Below are 20,702 nucleotides of genomic sequence, written 5' to 3'. Positions count from 1 at the left end.
GGAATCCTCCTGTTGGAATGTATGGTTAATTCTGCTCATACTCACTAAAACTGGTGTTGGAGGAATACCAGTAGCAGAAGATGAAGGTTTTTTTTTCAGAACTCACGTGCATCATTTACTTCTCCCTCTCTCATGATTATTGTACAATTTTTTCCACACAGCCATGGACACAGAGCAGACAGGTAACGTGTATCCCATTGCTGCTGTTTGTGTGTGTGTGTGAACTGTGCTTCTCTGCAGCTGAGCACGTGTCCCTAACAAGTTCATGCTGTAACAACCCCATTTAGGCATTCAGCTTTTAGTGTTTGTAATAGAAACAGAAAATCTTTACATTTTGGCTTCAAATGATAAGCAGGTAGTGCTCTGGAGAAGATGTGTTGTTTTTCTAACTCCTTGTTTGAAATTGATCTGCTTCTTCAGGAGATAGCATTTAGCTGTCATAAAATCACCTCCATAATTAACTAATTAAAATATCATTTTAGAGGCAAAATTTGTTGTTTGCATGTCTTTGTTGGGCTAGCAAAGCATCTGTAATGAATAGAAAAACCTAAAGGTGTCATTCCAAGTGTCTTATCCTGAAGTAATATTGCATGTTGTCTCTCTAAAATAATGTTTATTAACAAAACACTGAAGTACTTTGAAATGCTTTGCATAAATTTAGGAGAAGTTTGCTTTAAAGGTATTTTCCCCTTCCTTGATTTGAAAGATTTTCACTCTTGTCCCACTTCTTTCTGCTAGAGTAGAGCTGATATGTTTGTCCTGACTGTTTAGCATATTGCTTGCCTGGATTGCATCAGCAGAAAACAGCCTAAGCATGAAGGGCTGTCTGGAATTTTCTAATTGAGAAAATACTTCCTTTTGACTTGGTCAAAATGAAAATTTTTAAGTTATTTCAATACACCATTTAGGTAATTCAGTAAAAAAAAAAAAAAAAAAAACAAGCTTTTCTTTTGCAAGAAATTAGTAACTTGTGCAGTAAGCAACGGAATGTTTTGCTCTGGGACCGAGGATCCAAAGTGAGGTTGAATCATTGACCTAAATATTTCCCCAGAGCCCCTGTATGTTACAAGAAACTCAATGAAGATTATTGAAGTTTGGTGTTCGATCCCTTACCACAGCATGGAACAACTTTGTAATGCAGATAGTTGTTGTTTTTCAGGGTTAAGATAGGAATTCCATTTCACTTGAAATTATTTTGAGATTGTTCTTTTACATTTAATTGTCTTGCCAGAGAAAACATCACCTGTGGCTAAATGGGGTTTAGCTGAAAAGTAGGCATGCAATAAAAATCTGTATTACAGACTTATTATTTTTTTAATGCATGAAGCATGAGTCTTTTTAAAACTCTACTGACATAATATTCTTCCAGTGATGTGGAACAGTGAGTTTATTTCCCTCTCATTCTAAGATAGATGGCAAGGAGTGGTGTGTATCAGTGCCTGAAAAAAAAAGGAACTAGAGCTGGAAAAACTGTAAACAGGAGTTTTTATCTTGGTGGGCACTGAACCTTTATCTGGAGACGAGCCTTCATGGGTATGGATAGTGGGATGAGAAATATTACTGTGAAGATAAGAGTTGAGGTTTTTATAAGCACTGTTTCAGACCTGTACCAAATATCCTATATTATAATGCACTTGCATAAATGCTCTATATCTGTGTGTACCAAAACCCCCCATATGTCTCCAAAGTGAGTTAGAGCTGTTCTAATTCAGCTTCATGATATGACCAGTTACTGATAATCTGCTGCAAGAAAAAACCCAAAGGAAACTATGTGAGGAAGAGACTTTTAACATCCATCCCACTGTGCCATAGGACATGGTTGTCCATTTTAAGGACACAAAATGTGGGAAAATATATCAGAGACAGAAAAAGTGCTGTGAGATTGAGCTGAATGCAGTTCAGTTTCCATCCTCACTGAGATTGGGTTTGGGGAAGAGGATTTCAGGGAAGGCAATACTGATTCTTCTCAAAGCTTTTGTGTAGTTCTTCAATTCCTCAGTTTTGACACTGGCAAAACAAGACCTTTCTGCAGTATCTCCACAATGTTTTCCCTGAGGAACATGTTTATTTGGCTACAATAGGGAAATAACTGCTAATGTTATACTGATGGGAGGAGAAAGGACCCTAGGTGAGATTTCTGTGATTTACTTATGTATTTGGAGTGGGCCCCTTGGCTCTGGTCCTACCTGCTGGGTTTAATTTTCCAGCCATGCCAGGCAATGTGCTGGGCAGAATGCCCTCTGAATAGGTAGACAAATTAGTCTGCTTTCAGTTGATTCTTGATCTGATGTGATTTTTTTTGTCCTCAATCTCAATCTTCATTTGGAAGACAATGAGCTGCATAAGTATGATAAGCATGAGTGTCTTTTTCAAAGAAGTTTGCAAGGAGCTGTTTTTATTTGTCTATCTTAGGAACTCCAAGTTTTATACAAGTACAAAGCATCTACTTAATGCAGGATTCTGGTGCCCCTTTGCTTTAGTTTTTCCAAGGTCACCTAGTTTTAAAACTTATTCTAATTGCTTTCCCACAAGTGTGATTGTAAATAGGATACCTGATTTATCTGAATAACTCAAGACATTAATAAAAGTGTGAGGTCAGGAGATACAGAGGAGAAACTTATTTCTCTAAAGAATTAGTCACACTGTGTTCCTGACTGTGGTTTCCCTCATGTCTTTTCCCCAGGACGGACGGACGCCGCTGGTCCTTGGCCTCCCTTCCTTCATCTGGATATGGAACAAACACTCCCAGTTCAACAGTTTCAGTAAGTGACACAGACTTTTCCAAGCAATTCAGTTTGTACAAACACACCCTAACAAATCAGCTTCTGAGTCTCTACTAAAATACTGGATCTTTCTTCATTGTTTTGCTAACATTATTTAATATACTAATTGTTTTTAAAATTATTTTGATTATTGGTTCTGCTGCTTTTTTCCTCCATTTCCCAGCACCTATCATCTTGCACTTTGCCTTCAGCACTGGTGAAATCCCAGTGCAGCACTTGGCTCAAATGATCATTTGAGAGGCACAGAGTCTCAAAGTGGCAGGACTCAGAGATAGTGCAGAAATACCTTCCAGCTCTCAACTTTTTGTAACTGGGAAATGAAATTCTTGTCTGCTTTCAAGTACTTAGTCTGAAAGCCTCTGCTACTAGGCTAGCAGAAAGAAAAATTGATAAGCCACATCATTCAACTCCAATAATTTGAACCTCCTCATGAAGCTTTCCAGTTCTTACACCCATCATTAGAAAGGCTGGCTGCAGTTTGCTTGAGTTCTGTCAGCAATACAACCAAGCTGGCAGCACCACATTAACCCTTGTAACTCTGACATGCTTCCTAAAATTAATTTTACTCTTTAGTTTAAGTCAGCTAAGCATTGTGGTCCACATTAGAACCTTGCAAGACAAACACAGAAACATTAGAACTATAAATACAGACTTAAAGTAAAATGCTTTTGTATGTGTCTTATGGTGTGTTCAACTGTGTGGTAACAAATCACTGCCTCTTTCCATAATACTGATAATTTGGTTTTGTATTAATGATTTAGAGTATGCTCCTAATAATTGTAACACCTTCATTAATTAGGGCTCATTACTACACCTTATGCAAATCTTATAATTGTTTTCCTTGTGAACTGTTCTAAGTTCATCCATAAACTTTCTAGTGCCTCTCAAACACAAATTTATGAGGTTTTTTGGGCTGAGTGTTAAATTCAATCCGTATAGAAAAAGAAGAAATTAGGGTCAAAAGTTTCCTTTTAGTATAAATTGATATGATTAAATTTTGATTCTGCAATGTTAATCTTATCTCTATAATTTCATTTGTTCAGACACATTCTTGCAAACTCTAGTTCACACAATTTCTACCATTTGTTAACATTTGAACTTCAAGACAGTTGATTTCTTTTTGAGTTTGGGGTGCTTTTTTGTCTCCTTGAAATGCAAGTGACTTGATTTCAATGTGCATACAGATATGTGGGCAGGAGCACAGAAAAATATGCATGAAAAAGATGTTCCTGGTTTCACTGCCACATATTATTGTATACTCAAGCACGTGAGAGCAGCTGTTAAAAAGGGGCTCTGCTTTGGCCTTTATAGTCTGAGGTTAAATCTTTATGGGCATAATCCATGTCTAAGTCTTCCTCAGGCTATGAGAGCATGGAGCAAGTACAGTTACTTTCCATATGGATGACATCCTAATAGCTTGGTCATTGGTAGTCACTGTGACAGCTTCCAATTTGCTTGTAAAGATGACACTTTTGGAGGCCAAACTGTAGTTTTTCAAGAGTTTGATGAGACTTAAGTTGGATGCCATGAAGAGAGAAAAAGTAATAACACCAAAAACCTGTTGGAAGCATCTATTCTTGCTTTGAAATTGGGACATCAAGGCTACTTTTAGAAAGTTCTCAGCTTTGTGGCATGGGAAATAAAGCATATTTGTCTCTTGTCATGTTCCCAGAAATAAATGGATCATTTTGATTAATGTCTTCCCATGGAAAAAAAAAAAACAATCAAACAATCCAACAAATCTGAGATAGACATGTGACATAAAAAGCATCAGTTCAAATGGTGACTTTTCAAAGTGTAAGTAACAGGGAAGTATAATGAGAAGCATAAGTGATCGTTGTAGTTATACCTGAATTCAGCTTCATTCAGGAAATTGGTTGAAACATGTAATTCCAAGACTTTTATTTTTCTTTTATTAAGTGACTAAGTTCCTTGTCTCTAGTCCTTTTGTTGGTTCAGTAGTAGAAAAGCATTGAAATGGGCTGTTTAGTAAGTAATGATGCAATTGTTGGAGCTATTAAACCTGGTATTACATTTCTAAGCCAATCCTATTATCTCAGTATTTCACAGATTAGAATTAATTTGAATTGATCTGAGTAACACCTCTAAAGTTGATAAGCAGTGTTATTCCAGTGTAGACTTTGAAGCTGAAGTAAGAAGTAGTGAAGGGGCTTGTCAAAAGGACACAATGAATTAGTGCTGCAGATACAAATTTAAGAGAAGTTTGGCATATAATCAGTCCTCAAGATTAAGCAAGATGAAGGAAGACAGTAGACCTTTGCTCTGGTGTGCCAGTGGGAAATGAAATATCAGGAAAGGCCCAGTCTGTTCTGTGTCCTCCTGGTTGAGTTTTTGTATGAGAGCAAGAGCTGACCCTCATCTCTGTGATCATGGATCACCTGCTGTGCCAACCTAATGAACAACCCAAGGCATTTACCTAGTTTGAGGTCAGTGAGAATCTGTAGATTCTGCTTTATATTTTTGCTTCCAAATGAGGAATGACACTTCAATCAAAACCAAACCATATTTACCCTTTTCTTTACAAATCATGAAGTCCAGATGTATCATCAGACCAACACTGAAAAAGCTGGAGAAGACCTTTCAAGTTAGGTGAGCATAAAAGAATCAATTAGATGGGCCAGTATACAATTATTTTTAAACAGCTAATCTTCATTGTCTAGATGCAGAGTTAGTTTACAAGCAACAGTAATATAGATTGATTTTTTTTTAAACTGGAGAAGAGTTGGCTAATTCTGCATCTGTAATTAGGACACCAGGGGGATATTTGTATTAGTCTGCTGCAAATATTGAGTACTGTGGTGTGATTACCTGAAAATCAATAGTTCAGAAGTGCTTCACTTTGCTTTCATGCGTTTTCATTGAAAAGTTGTGTGCCTTAATACTGCTAGAGAAGCCCTTGGCAGAGAAAAGTCCATGGTCTTTATCTTCAGGGCCTTCATTAATTATTCTCTGGAATTCTAAACTTTGTGATCTGATTGCTTTTAGGGAGAGGAAGTGGAGGGTGGATATTGCTGAGCTGTCCATGTGTTGACTAGCACTATTTCCCCAGACATTTTGCTGTTGGGGAATGTAAAGTTTTTAATGATTTTTTTTGAGATTATAGGTTTTGATTTTTTTTTCTTTCTAATTCATGTAACTATGTGCTAGCCTTCCTTAATTAGTTTTGAATCAGACATGTATTTGCAGTAACAGAACTTGGGTATCTGTTAAGGCAGGTTTTTAAGTGTCTTTAGTACTTCCTGCTCCACTGCAGGATCTGTGTTATTCACCATGAATGGGATTTCAGCTGCCACCTAACTTTTTCTTTGAGTTTTTTTCCATGGGCAGGTTCTTCTTCCTACTCCTTGTATTGTTTGAGACATAAACAAAGACATCAATGAAATCTCTGAAAATCAAGACAGGATTTGTATAATTCTGTACTTAAGGGAGACAATAGTCACTGTATTTAGCATAAACAGTTTGAGCAGCAGAACAGCTGTGGGCAAAGGGGCAAATACTCACACTCTGTATTGGCTTCAGTGTAGAATAGACCAGTGTAAACTGATACACAACCTGGGTAAGCATCAGTGTGTGCACCCTGGGCTGGAAGTGACTTCCCAACATGGTCCCTCCACACAGACCTGCCTGAAAGAAAACATTGGAAGTGGTAGCTTTCAGTTCCAGGCACACTTGGGAAGCTCGTGCACATCCCAAGGCTTTCAAGGGGATTCTTTTCTGTAAATGCCTCTGTGCAGTGAGAGTGGATCTGGAGCCAATTAAATTTTTGTCTTTAGGTTTATAGGTTTTGTCTTTAGGTTTATAGGTTCTTACATCACCTTGTTTTCTGTTTCTTATGATACTTGGAATAACTACACCATTTGAACAGATGTATTCTATGTGACTTGTTTATCTCAGATTTGTTGGTTGACTGGGTTTTTTCCTTCAGAAAATGTCAATCCATATGATCTAGCTATATGGCAAGAGACAGATCTGCTTTCTTTCCCATGCTAGGTGAGTTAAAACTTTAGTCATATGTGTTATATCGTGTATAACTCCCTCCTACCAATACTTCTGTTACTAGGATATGGTGCTTCCAGTCTAAGTGAGGGTTGTTTTAGCAAAAGAAAGTTTTTCTGCAGGAACAGTGTACATAATTAATTTCATCAGATAATAAGGAGCTGTGGAACTTAGGTCAGGGTGATGTTTTTAAAAAGGCCCACTGGTGTTGTTCAGTGCTACTTTGATTATTCAGCACCTTTTTTTTTTCTTTTTCCCTTTTGCTTGTAAAGAGAATTTTTTAATTTGTCCTTATGTAATTTAAAATGGAAAGGGGCATTGAAGAATCACACACAAAAAAATACATGTGATAGTCGACCTTCAGTTTTTTCCCCTGGAATATCTAACTTTGGTGTTATTAGCATTTCCTACAAATATGTCCACAAATATGTCTTTTAATCTCCGGTTTTATGAGAGTCACAAACCAAAACAGCTTCTTGTCCATTATTGTCACAGGACATGTGTTATATAAATGCATCGACTTAGTTACAGAAGAGTAAGATGTTTAATTCACTAATGAGGAACCTTGTTAATCTTTAAGTCAGATACTTTATTATTGTTTCCCTAGTTAGAGAAGAAGCCTGGTGGGTAATGAAAAGGAGAAATAAAATCCTGACCATTTACAATAGCAATTTCCAGTGAGAGCCAATAACCAGCAGAAAACTCTTGGGTCTGCACAGCTCCATAGCATTCTGCATGCCAGTGAAGCTCCTGAGCTAAGAGAATATGAGGGAAAAGGAAAGAAAGTTGCTCACCACTCCAGGAACCTCCTTGTCCTTTCCTGAGTAGTGCTGGTACTCACATGCCTTCCTTTCTGTCTCCTGATAGCAAATTACCTGCATGGTCAGATGTGCTGGTTCCAGAATCAGATGCAGTGGTTCCCTAGCCCTCTCCCAGAGTTTTCTTGATCTCACCAGCTCTGTCATTGAATGTGAGGGTTGGCTTAGCCTAATGAGAACAATAAAAAGAGGCACCTGGTCTGATAAATAGCTTTCTTTTCCGCTGGAGTGCGCAGTGTCTGGCAGAATCCGTTCCTCTTCCATTCATTAGCTGACCCCTATGCATGCGTTTAGTGCATTTCTTTTCTGTATTTTTTTCTGTACTCAGTCATCATGCTCATCTCAGGAGAAGCTGCACCAGCTGCCCTTTCAGCCCACGGCAGATGAACTTCATTTCCTGACAAAGCATTTCAGTACTGAGAGCATCACGGATGAGGAAGGGCGCCATTCTCCAGCCTTGAGGCCTCGGTCTCGCAGTCTCAGGTGAGCTTTGGATTGCTTGTTGAATTTTTGAGATGTTGGACACATTTATTGCATTTCTAGATGTGCTTTCAGATCTAAGACTAGTCATTTGTAGTTGCTTTGTTACATGTTTTTGGAACTATTTTAATCAAAATTTAGCTCACCTCTTCAGATCACAAAGGATTTTTTTTCTCACATTGCTGAGCTTTTGGATTGTAAAGTGGTTGGAATACTCTGGTTTTTTGTTTTCACAATAACTCTATGAGTAAACATGATCAGCAAGTGTCTCACACTAAATGCATAGGATGTGAATTTCCTTTAGTGAAGTTTCTTCTCAGAATTTTGCTGCAATATCATAAGCATATGGTTATAACCACTTCTAATAACTTTTCTGGCAGTGTTTCTGAAGGGGTATGAAAACCAGAGTAGATAAAGTCAAAACCTTAAATGGAGGTGCACCCCAGCACAATTTTGTAATAGTGCTGAAAACATTTCTGTTGCGTTAATAGTTGAATTTATTCAATTTTACTTTTAGTTCAGATAACTGGTTGTTCGAAGATAACTATCCAGGTTACTTCCTTGTGTAGTTGATTTTTCCATACATAAAACCAGAAGCAACTAGAATTTCATCTTTCACACAATAACAGAATGGCTGAGGTAGGAAATAATCTCTGGAGTAATCCTGTGCAAACCCCTATTCAAGCAGGCTGCCCAGGATCATGTCCATATGGCTTTTGAATATCTCCAAGGACAGAGATTCCACAAACTCTCTGGGCAATCTGTCTGCAGATCTCTAACAGTTATATGGAGTGAATACACAAACATTTTGTATCATGGCAAAAGCCTCAAGTTTTGCTATCGCTTTAGTTCTGGACCAAGTGCATGAAAGTCTAGGGAAAATCTAGACACACCTTGTGAAAAAAAAAGGGTTTTTACAAGCAGGGTTGAAGGAGTTGAAGTCTTCATTCATCTGAGGATGTTGGAGGTGGATATCACCTTTAAATTAATGGACAATATTCAAAAACTCTGCCAGCTGGAATTGCTGAATCAGTGTGCCCAGCTCAGGACTTGGGTGGGAATTTGTAAAAGGAAGAAGTGAAACAGGCCAGGATAGTAACAAAAGCCATGGTGAATATCGTGTCATGGCAGAGCTGACGTTTCACGATTATTTGTAATTATTTGTATGTTCTGAACTTCAGTGCAGGCTGCATGGTAATTGCATATGGATCTGCTAAGTGTAGTTACACAGTATTCTACAGGAGCAGGTGAGTACTGTGGGTAGTGGCACACTTAGCCAGAGACCTCCTCAGTGCCATGTAGTGAAAGACTAATTTTACATTTTGTACTAAGTCCCTTTGAGCCATAGTCCTCCCTGAGTCCTCGTGCTGCCCCTGATAACGCTGAGCCCTGCTGAGTAGTGTAACTGTAGTGGTACTAATTCCCTAGAGGTGAGGCAGCTCCTGTAGACACACAGCTAAAGTAGTGATTGTCCTCTAACACAGCTGGAATCCTGCTGTAGAAGACACTTTTGCTAATGAAAGGATGATATACAAGACCACGTCAATAGCCCAATTTTGTTTTCTTCCTTGTTAATATGGGTTATCAGGTTGCAGAGAATTTTGCCGCTGTGAGCCAATTTGAAACTGACTGATATCATGGAGCAGGTTTATAATTTGTGGTGAGATGAGATTAATTCAGTGTGTCATATAACTGATTAATCTTCTTCTCCTCTTCTGGCTCTCTCACTGGTTTTTAGTGTGAAAATGTCCAGCCTTATTGGTATTCCAAAGCTTAGAATGAAGTAATTTAATTTTTTTCAGCTCACTGTGCCTCATTTGGTTTTCATTTTGCTTATTGCCAGTATTGTGATGCTGTGTGACTCTAAAGCACCCTTGCCACTACTAGGCATTCATGCTGGCCCTTGCACCTTCAAGGAAAATGGATAGGTCAATCCAACCAACTGCAGCAGTGTTTGAAGGGGCAAAAACCCTCTTTGACAGAGGGCAGCCTGTGCTTGTAAACAAATACATGAAGACCAGACATTGTTCATTGCACAAAGCTTGCTTATTTATTTGCCCACACTTTAGAGTTACCTCATTTGATGAGGAGATATTTTCACTTACTTAAAAAATAAAAGCTGAGAACAGCTTTTGTTTTTCAACATTAAATTCAATTAAGCAGTAATTTCCTAAAAATGCATTTTTTCATTCCATGGTCTTGTTTGATCAGCTTTAATGAAAAGCAGATGAACAAAATACATCAGACATTTCCCTTAATTGGCTTTATAATTTAAAAGATGGTGTCATTGTTAATGTGTATTCATTTTCCATCCTATATGACTGCAGCTTTACATCTGTTTTTGAGAGAGGAAGTGGCATTTTGAGATGTCACTGTCAAATGCTGAGATTGTTTTTTTGTCTCTGTAATCCAAGATATTTTTTTAGAAGTGTCAGACGATCCTTTTATGCTTCTAGGTATAGAATATTGCCTAGATGTAACTTCTCGAAAAATACACTCACTTTTTTGGCTAAAAATGTACCATTTTCTGGTACCTAGCTGCAAATGATCTATTCATACAGAGCACTCTTAATGATCAAACTGGATGATAAAACTAACAAAGTGTGCAGTCATGGAGGGTGCACTGACAGGTTGGTAGCACCTCTGCTTTGCTTGAGGTGTTCTGCCAGTGTGCCTTGAAGATACTCATCTTTTATTTAATCGTGCCTTATTTGAAAAAGCCCGGAATTTCTGCCCTGAAGAAATGGCCCTGGTTCTTTCCCATCTGCTTCCTATGCAGGGGAAAGGAGGGAACATGAGACCAGCACTTGAATGCAAAGGTGTGACATCCTTTTAAAGTGGTTTAAAAAATCCAGGAGCTTGTTCTCTCATCTGTCTCAAAATGATCCAGTACTCACGTGCTCGGTCAAAGAACGTATTTCCATGTGACCCCCTGTTCTGGTGCTTGTAGTGTGTCTTCAGTAGAAGAAAAGACTTCATTACCTGCAGAAATAGTTCATAAATATAATCTCTCCACTGTTCTCTTTTTTTTTTTTTTAATTTTTTAATAATGCAACCTTCAAATCCTTCAAGTTATTGACCAACAAGGAGATCCCCAGGCTACATTTGTTTTGTTTAGATCAGTCCTGGGCTTTACCTGAACAAGATATTTTCTCCCTGTGGTAAAATACATGAAAAGTTGTGAATACTTGCACTAAACAAGGCATCTTTACTCTTTTTAAGTTAAAGAGATGATGCCTTCCATCTTTTCTCAGTTCTCTTTGCTTGTCATCTTTAGCAGTTGTTCACATGTGGGAATGTGTGGAGAATGTCAGAGATAAAAGTAGAGTTAACTAATAAAGACTTTTTCAGGAGCTATCTTTGTTCAGTCACTCAGCCCACCAATCTGCCCATTTTTCTTGATCTCTCTTTGTATTTCAGGATAATGTTGTCTAGGTTAAAAGGGCTGAAGATTGTTGCAGTGAATTTTTATATAGTTGAAGTAGATGAGATCATCTTCTACATCTCTTTGCCGGGTAGTGCTTTTTAAATTCAATCCCCCAACCTGACTTTGAGCACACTGAATCCTGCTGTTAAGAATATACAGACAAAACAACTGGAAAATACAAAAAAAAAAAAGACCCCTAATGATAAAATGCCCAAGAAAGAATAGATGTTGTGAAAACCAGTGTCCCATATAGTCCATTTTTATCTTTCATCCTGCAGGCTGTGGGGCTCTCTCATCTCAGTGCACTTCAGAGACAGCTTTAACCACCTGAGTAATCGTGGTGGGTTCATCCCTTCACACTGCTCTCAGACAGTGCCATCCACCACAAGCTGTGGAGCAGGGATTCACATCCCCATGGATTTGGGGAAGGATAATAGTTTTATATTCTACAGCACAAGGCATCTGCTCCTTCTGAAAACACATTCTAACTGCATTACAGATCATGTTGGTCTCTTTTTTCCCCTCTCTCAAGACAGTGTGTCCTGTGAACTTGACTTGAAAAGGTTCTTCAAAGTGATCGGTTTTATATTTATTAACTTTTGGGTTCACTCACCTTTTTTGTGGTCTTCTGTTATGAAAAAAACTGGGTGTCCTTATTTGTTCTTTGCACTGCTCATTACTCCAACTTTCTGCTTTCATTCTAAAGCAGTTTCAGTCTTTGCTGGCATGCATAAAACCCCTGAAATATTGGAAAGCAGAAGTTGCAGCCCCTGCTGCTGGGAGAGTTTTCTGACTTCTGGTATTAATGTAACTTTCCTTACCTCAAAGATTTAAATATTTATTTCCTGGGAGAAGAGGAAGGCTCACGTTCAGCAGAAGGCTTATCTTAGTCCCTACTTTATCCAACTTTAGCACTCTAGTTTTCAAATTCCTTATTTTGTGTGTCTGGAAATGACAGAAAATTAAAGCCTATGGTTCTGAGTTTCCCATGAGAACTGACTTTGGTCATGTCTTGTAACTACAACCTAATTCAGCCTTTACATACAGAGTGAGAGCAGAGGGAAACACAGTGTTTTTACCTTTTTTGTCTTTTCTTAATAAATACAGCTATCACAGTGAAAGAAAAATGACCTATTAATAAACATCTTGGTTTTATTTAGTCACCCTTAAACTAGATTTTGTAAGATTTAAGTTACTGTGTAAATGTTGCTCCTCAAAATAGCTCTCTATAAGCTATTTTCACTTTGAAGCATCAGATAAGGAGACATGAGTTTTGACAGGTTGAAGGCAACAGAAATCTTTGTGGGAGATAAATATCCCTGAAAATCCACCTCCACGTTGTCTCATAAAGTGGAGGAAGCGTGAAGGAAGGGAAAAGAGAGAGTAGTTTTTCATTCTACTGTTCAGCTTAAGGGGACAGATAATATTTTTCTAATGTCTGCTCTGCTGAAATGAAAAACTCACTGACGATAATAATTTCTTTGACCTACCTATCTGCACCATGAAAAGGGAAGGAGCCTGCCTTTTGTCTTAAAATCTTGTGCACATGCACAGCATGTGTCCTCTGTTTTGCAGAAAATAATCTGTTCTTTTGTGAGGCTTGAAATGTTCGACTGGTTTGGTTCTGCCTGTGAAATTTTTGGTGCTGGGTAGATGTGTGAAGCTTTTGCATTTGAAAAGATATCATGCCAGTAAAATGTCTTAGACTCCTTTTATCTTATTTCTAAATTTCCTTACATTCTCCCTTGGTGGCATTCAGTTATCTGCCCAGTCCTTGTTCCTTTTTTCACCTGGTTGTGTCCCAGATGTGCTGTAAAGAACCCAGTAGTGCTTGGCAGGCAGCCTTTGGTTAGTCAGTCAGGTATCCAGCTAATTAGTTCCTTCGTTTCCCAAGCTGAGGATCAACATTAAAAATTATGGTGCAGTATATTATGTTGCAGTCTTGCTATAATCAGCTAGACATTTCATTTGACCTGGTATGTTGAGCAAATTTTATTTTGGATGACAATGTACCCCTTGATCCAAAGTTTTATCCAGAGATTTTTGGGTACTCTGTTGTTTTAGTTGGTAAGAAGTGGCATTGATGAGCTTACAAAGGTGAGAGAAAAAACTGCAAATGCCCAAGAAAGCACTTTCTTGCCAATTGGTGTACGCAGAAATTGTTTTGTAATCAAAAAGCAAACACAGTAAATTCTCCTATCATGGTTCTCCCTAAGGAAAGACTACATCTGCTGGCAGGACAGCTCAAGTAGCTGATTTCTGCAGAGCTCTTAATTTCCTGTATCCATATTAATAAAGTGCCTTGAAAGCAAAAGGCAAAATCCCTCATGTTTTATTGTAGCCCTAAGACAGCAAATATTTAAGCATGTGCAAATTTTAGTGTTAAAATGAAGTATGTGTGTGCCTCAGTATTTCTGTGTAACTATCAAAGGGCTTATATATACTTGAAATTTATACCTCACTTACATCACACAGAGAAAAATTACATCAGAGAAAAATTAATTCTTCACTAACTGTGTTCACCAAGTCCTCCAGCTCCCTGTGAAGTACCAGTATACAAGTGTGGTGTTTGTGTCAGCATGTTTAGTCTTAAGAGAAAAAAGGATAAGGATAGTAAGCTAAATGGGCAGGGGAATTTGCTTATAACTCTGCAATTTAAATGTTTTTATCCTAATGTTTAATTATGTCATACATTACATAGGAATATAAATGTAAGTTTCTTTTTAAAGAAAATTCTTCTTGATTAAAAATAGCTATCTACCAAGCTGAGGGAAGTTGATGAAAATGTCTTTTTACTTGCTATTCATAACATCCAAATCAGTTTTCTTCTTCAACATAAGGATTCAATGACAGATTTAATCTGAAGTGCATTTTCTCAAGCTGAGGGATAAGCAGTAATAAAAACAAGACATGATGTAACTCATGGATTTTCAGTACAAGGCATGAAAAGTGTTTGGTACTGCTACAGTCTGTGACCCAATGAGTTAAATTTTCTTTGAATTTTTAATATATGTTGCCAAAAGAATGTTTTTGCTCTAAATAGGTTAGCAGGAAGGTAGTAACTGTAATGCATTCCAAGTTTAAAATGCATTTATTCCATTTAGAGAGATCGATTTCATCCTTCACTAGAAAGTTTGAAATGTTTGAAGGCATTCAAGATACAATTTTATCTTTTGACGTGGAGTATTTGTAGGAGTATTTAGTACTCTCAAAATCATGAGGACAGTGATCACTTTAGATGCCAAATAATTGAAGCCCTTGTTTGTCTTGAACGTTGAAAGAAGGTAGCTGGAGCAATGAGCTGCTGCAGGCGATCTGTAGCTGGGGATTTTCTGCATTACCTCATCCGCCTGTCCTTGGTGGCAGAGTGAGTCAGAGCCCTGCATGCCATCAGATGTGATGAAACGAGATGCAACCCTTCTTCAAAAAACCCACCCAAACAGTAATATAAATGCAGCTCCTCAGGATTTAGTGTCCTGGGGTTTTTTTGGGGTTTTTTGTTTGTTTGTTTGGTTTTTTTTTGTTTGGCTTTTTTTTTTTTTGGCGTGCCTTAAAGTTTCTTGCTAATCTGTGCATAGATGTATATGGATCCATGGTGTAATGTGTATCAGGGGAGTGCAGCTTTCATAAAAGTACTCTGTCCCTGTTGCCTGTGGTATTTATTTAATATGTAAGATCTAGCTGAGTAACAGTGCCCATGTAGTATCCTTCAGACAAAGGAAAACAAATCATCTCAACTTCCTTACTTCCTATTGCCCTGCTCCCTTCTGGCACTGGAGACTCCAGAGCTTACTGTGATTTCTTTTGGAGTATGGCTGCTCCTGCTGCCATGGAGGGCAGGCACAGAATGAGGGGAATAGCAAATATACCTGCAATAAATGCACTGGGGTTTTACAAGCTTCTGTGTTATGGTTGGCGTTCACTGGAAATGAAATAGAGGACAGGGATGTCAGCATTCTCCAGGAGACTGCAGACTGCCACTGCTTGCCAGGATCTTCTCTGAGGTCCAACATCTGCACATTACTGAAGTGAACACAAAGCTTTGGAAAGGCTACAGTCAGTGTGGCAGCATTATGATCAGCACTGGGTTTTGAAAAGTTTTGGTGTGATATCTGTAAATTATAACGTGATTTCTTTTCTCCTCCAGCCCTGGTCGATCTCCAGTTTCCTTTGACAGTGAAATAATAATGATGAATCATGTGTACAAAGAGAGGTTTCCAAAGGTAAAGAATCACATTTTGAATAATGCATTCAATGAACTTATGTCCAAGCTCAGAATTAGTTTGTAGTGCTGGTTAGAGAAGGAGCCCAGCTCTTATATCTCATTTCCAAACAGTGATTGAGAGTTTGAGAGTTTGAAGCTGCCTCCTCATCTTCATATCTTAATTCTACAGTAGAAGAAATAGATTTAGTATACGTTGAGATTAGGATGGAAAGGGCTGAATTGTTCTTTTTTTTTGTGTGTATTTAATATTTGCTAAATTTCTGATGTCTTCTATTGGCGCAAGAAATTCTCACAAGAGTGAGAAGAAGGGCAATGCCTTGGCTTTTTAAAAAGCTGAATAATGAAACCTGTTGAAGCAAGTTAAAAGTTAAAATCTCTTTGAAATGAGTGTAGAAGATTGTGTATCCCACAGCTGTCGATATGGCCATTCCTTCCTGTTCACCACCAGCAAAAATAGATGTTTCTCTGGAGACAGGATATCAGGGCTTATAGTGATAGAAACGCCGCGTGTTTCTTGCTTGGGACAATGATTTTCAGCTTCCACCGTCTTGTCTAAAAGTTCTGAAAACTGCCTCACAACTTTCATCCTTGCTTTGGAGACCCAGGGAGGTATACAGCCTCAGGACCAAGATATTTTTATGGACATTTACATTTTCAGAAAGCATGTTTTGATTAATTTTTGTTGTTTGTTCATGTGAACAGAACTTTTACCTCTGATGTGCTATCTTGATTCTCAGAAAACGCTATTGTATTTTGGAATATTTTTTAAGCCTCGTGCAATTTGGTATTGCAAATGTTTCTTTAGCACCCTACTTATTTGTGCTTTAAGATCTGCCTTAGTAAAATTCAAGAGTGATTTCTCTTTATTCTGCACTTTTAGGCCACGGCACAGATGGAAGAACGGCTGGCTGAGTTTATTGCCTCGAATGCTCCCGAGAACGTGCTGCAATTAGCAGATGGGGTCCTGAGTTTCATTCACCATCAAGTTATTGAACTGGCCAGAGATTGCCTAGATAAATCACGTGAAGGTCTTATTACTTCTCGGTACTTTTACGAGCTGCAGGAAAACTTAGAGAAACTTCTCCAGGATGTAAGTGCCCTCTGAAAAGTAGAATATATTATTTTGATTGAAACTTTAACCAATAAGCCAGAGCATTGATTTTAGAAGAGACAGTGTGGATTCCAAGGGAGGGGCAGTGGGTGAGGGTGTCAGGAGATCTGAGATGTTCCAGTCTCCTGTTGCTCTGCTGTGGGTGGTTTTGAGTAAATCACTTTACCTGTGAACTTTGTTTGTACAGAAATTAAATGTGAATATGAGTAAGTCAAAGGCAGTCTTTACCATTTATGAAAATTGGCTTTATTCAGCTGAACAAAATTATTGAAATATTTTCTCATAAACTTCAGGACTCTGAATGACTTATTAATTGCAATATTGCTTTCAAGGAGTGAAAGCACCATAGTTATTTGTGTTGCTGTAAATTTTTCACAAAAGATTTTCTTGAGCTGAACTTAATCCAGTTGTGAATTTTTAGTACTTGGATGTGTTTTGTGGCATTCAAAGCTTATGAAAATACACAAGGGGGCGTAATTTTAATGCATTCTCAGTATGCTTCAGCTACTCATTAAAAATTGCTCTTTCCCTCTTTCCCTTCAAAGTGAAAACAATATTAAATTTCAAGCATCTCTTAGAATTTATGCTGTAACTGTTGTGAAGAGTCTGTGCTATTGCAAATTGCTGCATCCAGACCTCTAATCCTCTGCTTTAATGATACAGCAAACTGAAAACAGGTTTTATAAAGATTTCATTCTCAGATAAGCAAATATCACAGAAACAGCAAACAGGTAGCAAATATCACCTGGAAACAGAACATCTGAAATACTTTGTTTTCTGTTATGATTTTAATTTTATCTTTATTGATCAGTTTGCTAACACACTGGCATGAACTGCACTAGTTTGTGTCCCTTTGCCGCTCTTTTCAGACATTAGGAAAAGGCAGATGAGTAAAAATACTATATTAATATACATTTGTTGTATTAAAAAGCTTTGTGAAAGCTGCAGGAACTTCCCTTGTATCAGCTGAATTTTTTGGCTGCCCCATTTATGTAAGTATGGCTGTAATTTTTCTGGTATTTGTTATGCTTGAGAGAAAAATGAGTCATGTTTGGATCTGTGGTGTTCTGTTTGGGTGGGGAATATAATTTTGACATACCAAGAGAGGTAGGGAATATCTTTTGAGGGGCTATATGATTGTCTGCCTATAGGATATCAGTAACCACTTGTGGATCCCCCTTGTATCTCCAGAGTCTGGAAGCAGGGTATTTGCACACGTGAGCTGTGAAATAAGGGATCAGGCCTCTTTGGGTGATGGTTTGGAAGTTGGAAAGGTTTCATTAAAAGTGACTTTGTATGCTCAGCAAAATCCCTTACATTTCAGGGGCACAGGGGGACTACACTGTGTTTTACTGCTTCTGGTAGCAGATCCGTGGAGCCTGAAATTCTCCCTCTCCCTGACTTTCCTTCTCTGTGTGTGGACAATGATTTCTTACACAATAAGGAGTTGAGAGAGCCATAAATTAGGGCTGGCCACTTCCAGTCTGCATTTTCAGTCCTGTCTTCTGGCCTGAAGAGGTTAATCAGGGTCTCGGAGGAGGTGTGGGTCAGATAAATCAGCTGTTTCCTTTTCTCCCCTTTCCCTCAGAACAAATCCTCAAAATACACTCCTTAAATGTCCCTTCCCCCTTGATCCTACAGGCATTATCCTGCTGCTCTGAAATACTGGGAAAGGTGTTACTGAACTGTGATTAGAGGAGATACGATGGTCATCTCTGAGCTTGTTCAGGAATTGACATTTTGGAGCTTTCTTTGCTCTCTTCCTCCTTAACATCATCTGCGGAGTGGGCACGAGAGAGGGGTCAGCTCTTCAGTTTGATTGATTTACTCTAGGAAGTAAGGTGGGCTAGAGGTGATTAAAAGGAATGTTTAGAGTGGCAAGGGAGACAGAACAGCTGGGAAGGAAGAGAACAAAGACATTAAAGACCTCAGAGAAAAGCCAAAGGCTTCATTCCACTTATTTATCTTTGTTTTTTTTCCTGTCCTAGGGATTTTTCTGTTCCTTAGTTTATCTTTTAGATTTTAATATTTAAGAGCTATTTGTTTCCTCTGCTTATCTAGTCTATGCTGTGCCTTTTAGACTGCATTATGCAAGGAAATAATTGGAACTTTTTAGTCAAAATATATAGAAATTGGTGATACTATTTCTTTTAGAGGACTCACCTGAAGCACAGGACATTTTAGAGTCAAGTTTAAACTATTCCAAATTTGATGGCAGGATCTTAACCTTTGCTTAGGTTGTAAACTATCATAAATAATAGGTACATAAATAATACCTATTACAAGGTAATTCAAAAAGCTGTTTGACTTGGGAGTTGTATAGTCTGTATAGCAGGCTATGGAGTTTCATATTTTTATAAGATACTGAAATATTGGAAAGATGCTTTATTGGTGAATAATGAGGCTAGCAAGTGGCAGAAATATCCACAGATTTTCTTACATACGAAAGAATGGATTCTCTCTCTTAAAAATTCTTTTTAAGGTGTTGATTCTGATACCTGGTAACAAACTAAACTTGCACAGCATTTCAAATCATAAAAAGGAAACTTGATTTGATATATTGTAGTTTGAGTAAAAATGTAAAACAGACTGTTTGGGTATGCAGATAATGAGCTGTTTAAATGCACCAAACCAGAAAGCTTTTGAAAGATTTTTAGATCCTGGCTTTTGCAATAACATGCCAACAAATCTCATTAGCTATGGCAAATGAGATCTTTTCCCTATTTTGGAACATGAAATACTGTCTTTTAGCCAGAAGAATTTATCACATCATTGAAATAATCATGAGGTAAAAATGAATTTAAGAGATTTTCTTCATTTTGGAAAACATGAACTTGAATGCTACGCTTCACATCAAAGTAGAAATACAAAAAAAATAGATAAAGCACTGATATATAAAAGAACATGTGACATTCAGTTCTTTACCTGTTACCGTGGGTTAGAATCTCAGGTTACTGAGGAACAAAAGGTTATAGTCAGTTATTACTTGGCTGAATCAGAACGGTAGAAGTGCCTAGGTGCAGCCAGTTGGGCAGGAAGGTGAAGGATTACAGGTGCTTCTGTGCATGGAACAAAAGGAGCAGGGAAGGGTGTGAGCATTCTACAGCAGTGACTGATGCTGCACATTGGCAAATGGATATTCTGGCTGGGGTTGCTTTCTTAGTAGGAGCTTGAGTGTAAATTTATCAGTCCTTGGCTTTGCAGGTCTATTGTTTTGGTTTCCATCAGTATATTAGCTCAATTACAGCGTTGTGACTTGCATATCCCAGTTATTGGTCCTGCTGAAGCCCAGGGGAGGACAGTGATTTTAATTTCATGCCCCAGCAGCCACAGTTAGTGACGGATGGGTCTTTCAGATGAGGGAATCGGTTTGTGAATTACCCATCTCTACCTCCTGTGCACGTGTCCCCAGCAGCGAGTGCAGGGATGGCATCAGCCTCTGCCCAAAGCCCTCCTGGGGACGGGAGGGGAGCCCCGAGATGCCACCAGCGGCCGGCGGCCGGCGCGCGGTGCTGGGGACGCGCTGCTGAGGTGGCACAGCTGGCACCTGGCTCATGGGAGCGGCAGGTGCTGCTTGGCTGGACAAACCTTCTGCTCCTGGGCTCTGTCCCTGGGACACCCTGGCAACCAGGAGTCTCCAGGGATGTCCTGCGGGAGCAGGGAGGAAGAGGAGGCAGTTTCACTGAGGATCTGGGAAGAGCAGCGCTGTGCAGAGATGATGGCTGAGTGGCTGTTACAAGTTGCGTTTGGTTTTTGTAAATGCTTTTTTTCTTTTTCCTTTTACTTTTCTGTGTCATTTGGCAGTCATGGTCTAGCTTTTCATTTTCAGACACCTGATTAA

The 20,702-nt window shown here is 38.5% G+C and overlaps 1 protein-coding gene across 10 annotated transcripts in view; it reads left to right on the top strand.

Annotated features, from left to right (window-relative positions):
• MAST2 (microtubule associated serine/threonine kinase 2) overlaps positions 1-20,702 on the top strand; it is a 185,606-nt gene that overhangs the window by 128,775 nt on the left and 36,129 nt on the right. For 5 of the 10 annotated variants that reach the window (XM_072932625.1, XM_030278844.4, XM_030278849.4 and 2 more), the window contains 6 exons: positions 162-182; positions 2,684-2,762; positions 7,947-8,101; positions 9,280-9,345; positions 15,673-15,748; positions 16,631-16,840. In XM_072932625.1, the coding sequence (XP_072788726.1) occupies positions 162-182; positions 2,684-2,762; positions 7,947-8,101; positions 9,280-9,345; positions 15,673-15,748; positions 16,631-16,840 (607 nt within the window). The remainder of the gene's footprint in view (positions 1-161; positions 183-2,683; positions 2,763-7,946; positions 8,102-9,279; positions 9,346-15,672; positions 15,749-16,630; positions 16,841-20,702) is intronic. The other 5 variants (XM_030278846.4, XM_041717915.2, XM_041717914.2 and 2 more) reach the window with 3 other exon arrangements.

Source organism: Taeniopygia guttata, chromosome 8 (assembly GCF_048771995.1).
Source record: "Taeniopygia guttata chromosome 8, bTaeGut7.mat, whole genome shotgun sequence".
NCBI lineage: Eukaryota > Metazoa > Chordata > Aves > Passeriformes > Estrildidae > Taeniopygia > Taeniopygia guttata.
The sequence above is the reverse complement of the archived record's forward strand: the minus strand, read 5'-3'. Positions and strand labels throughout refer to the sequence as shown.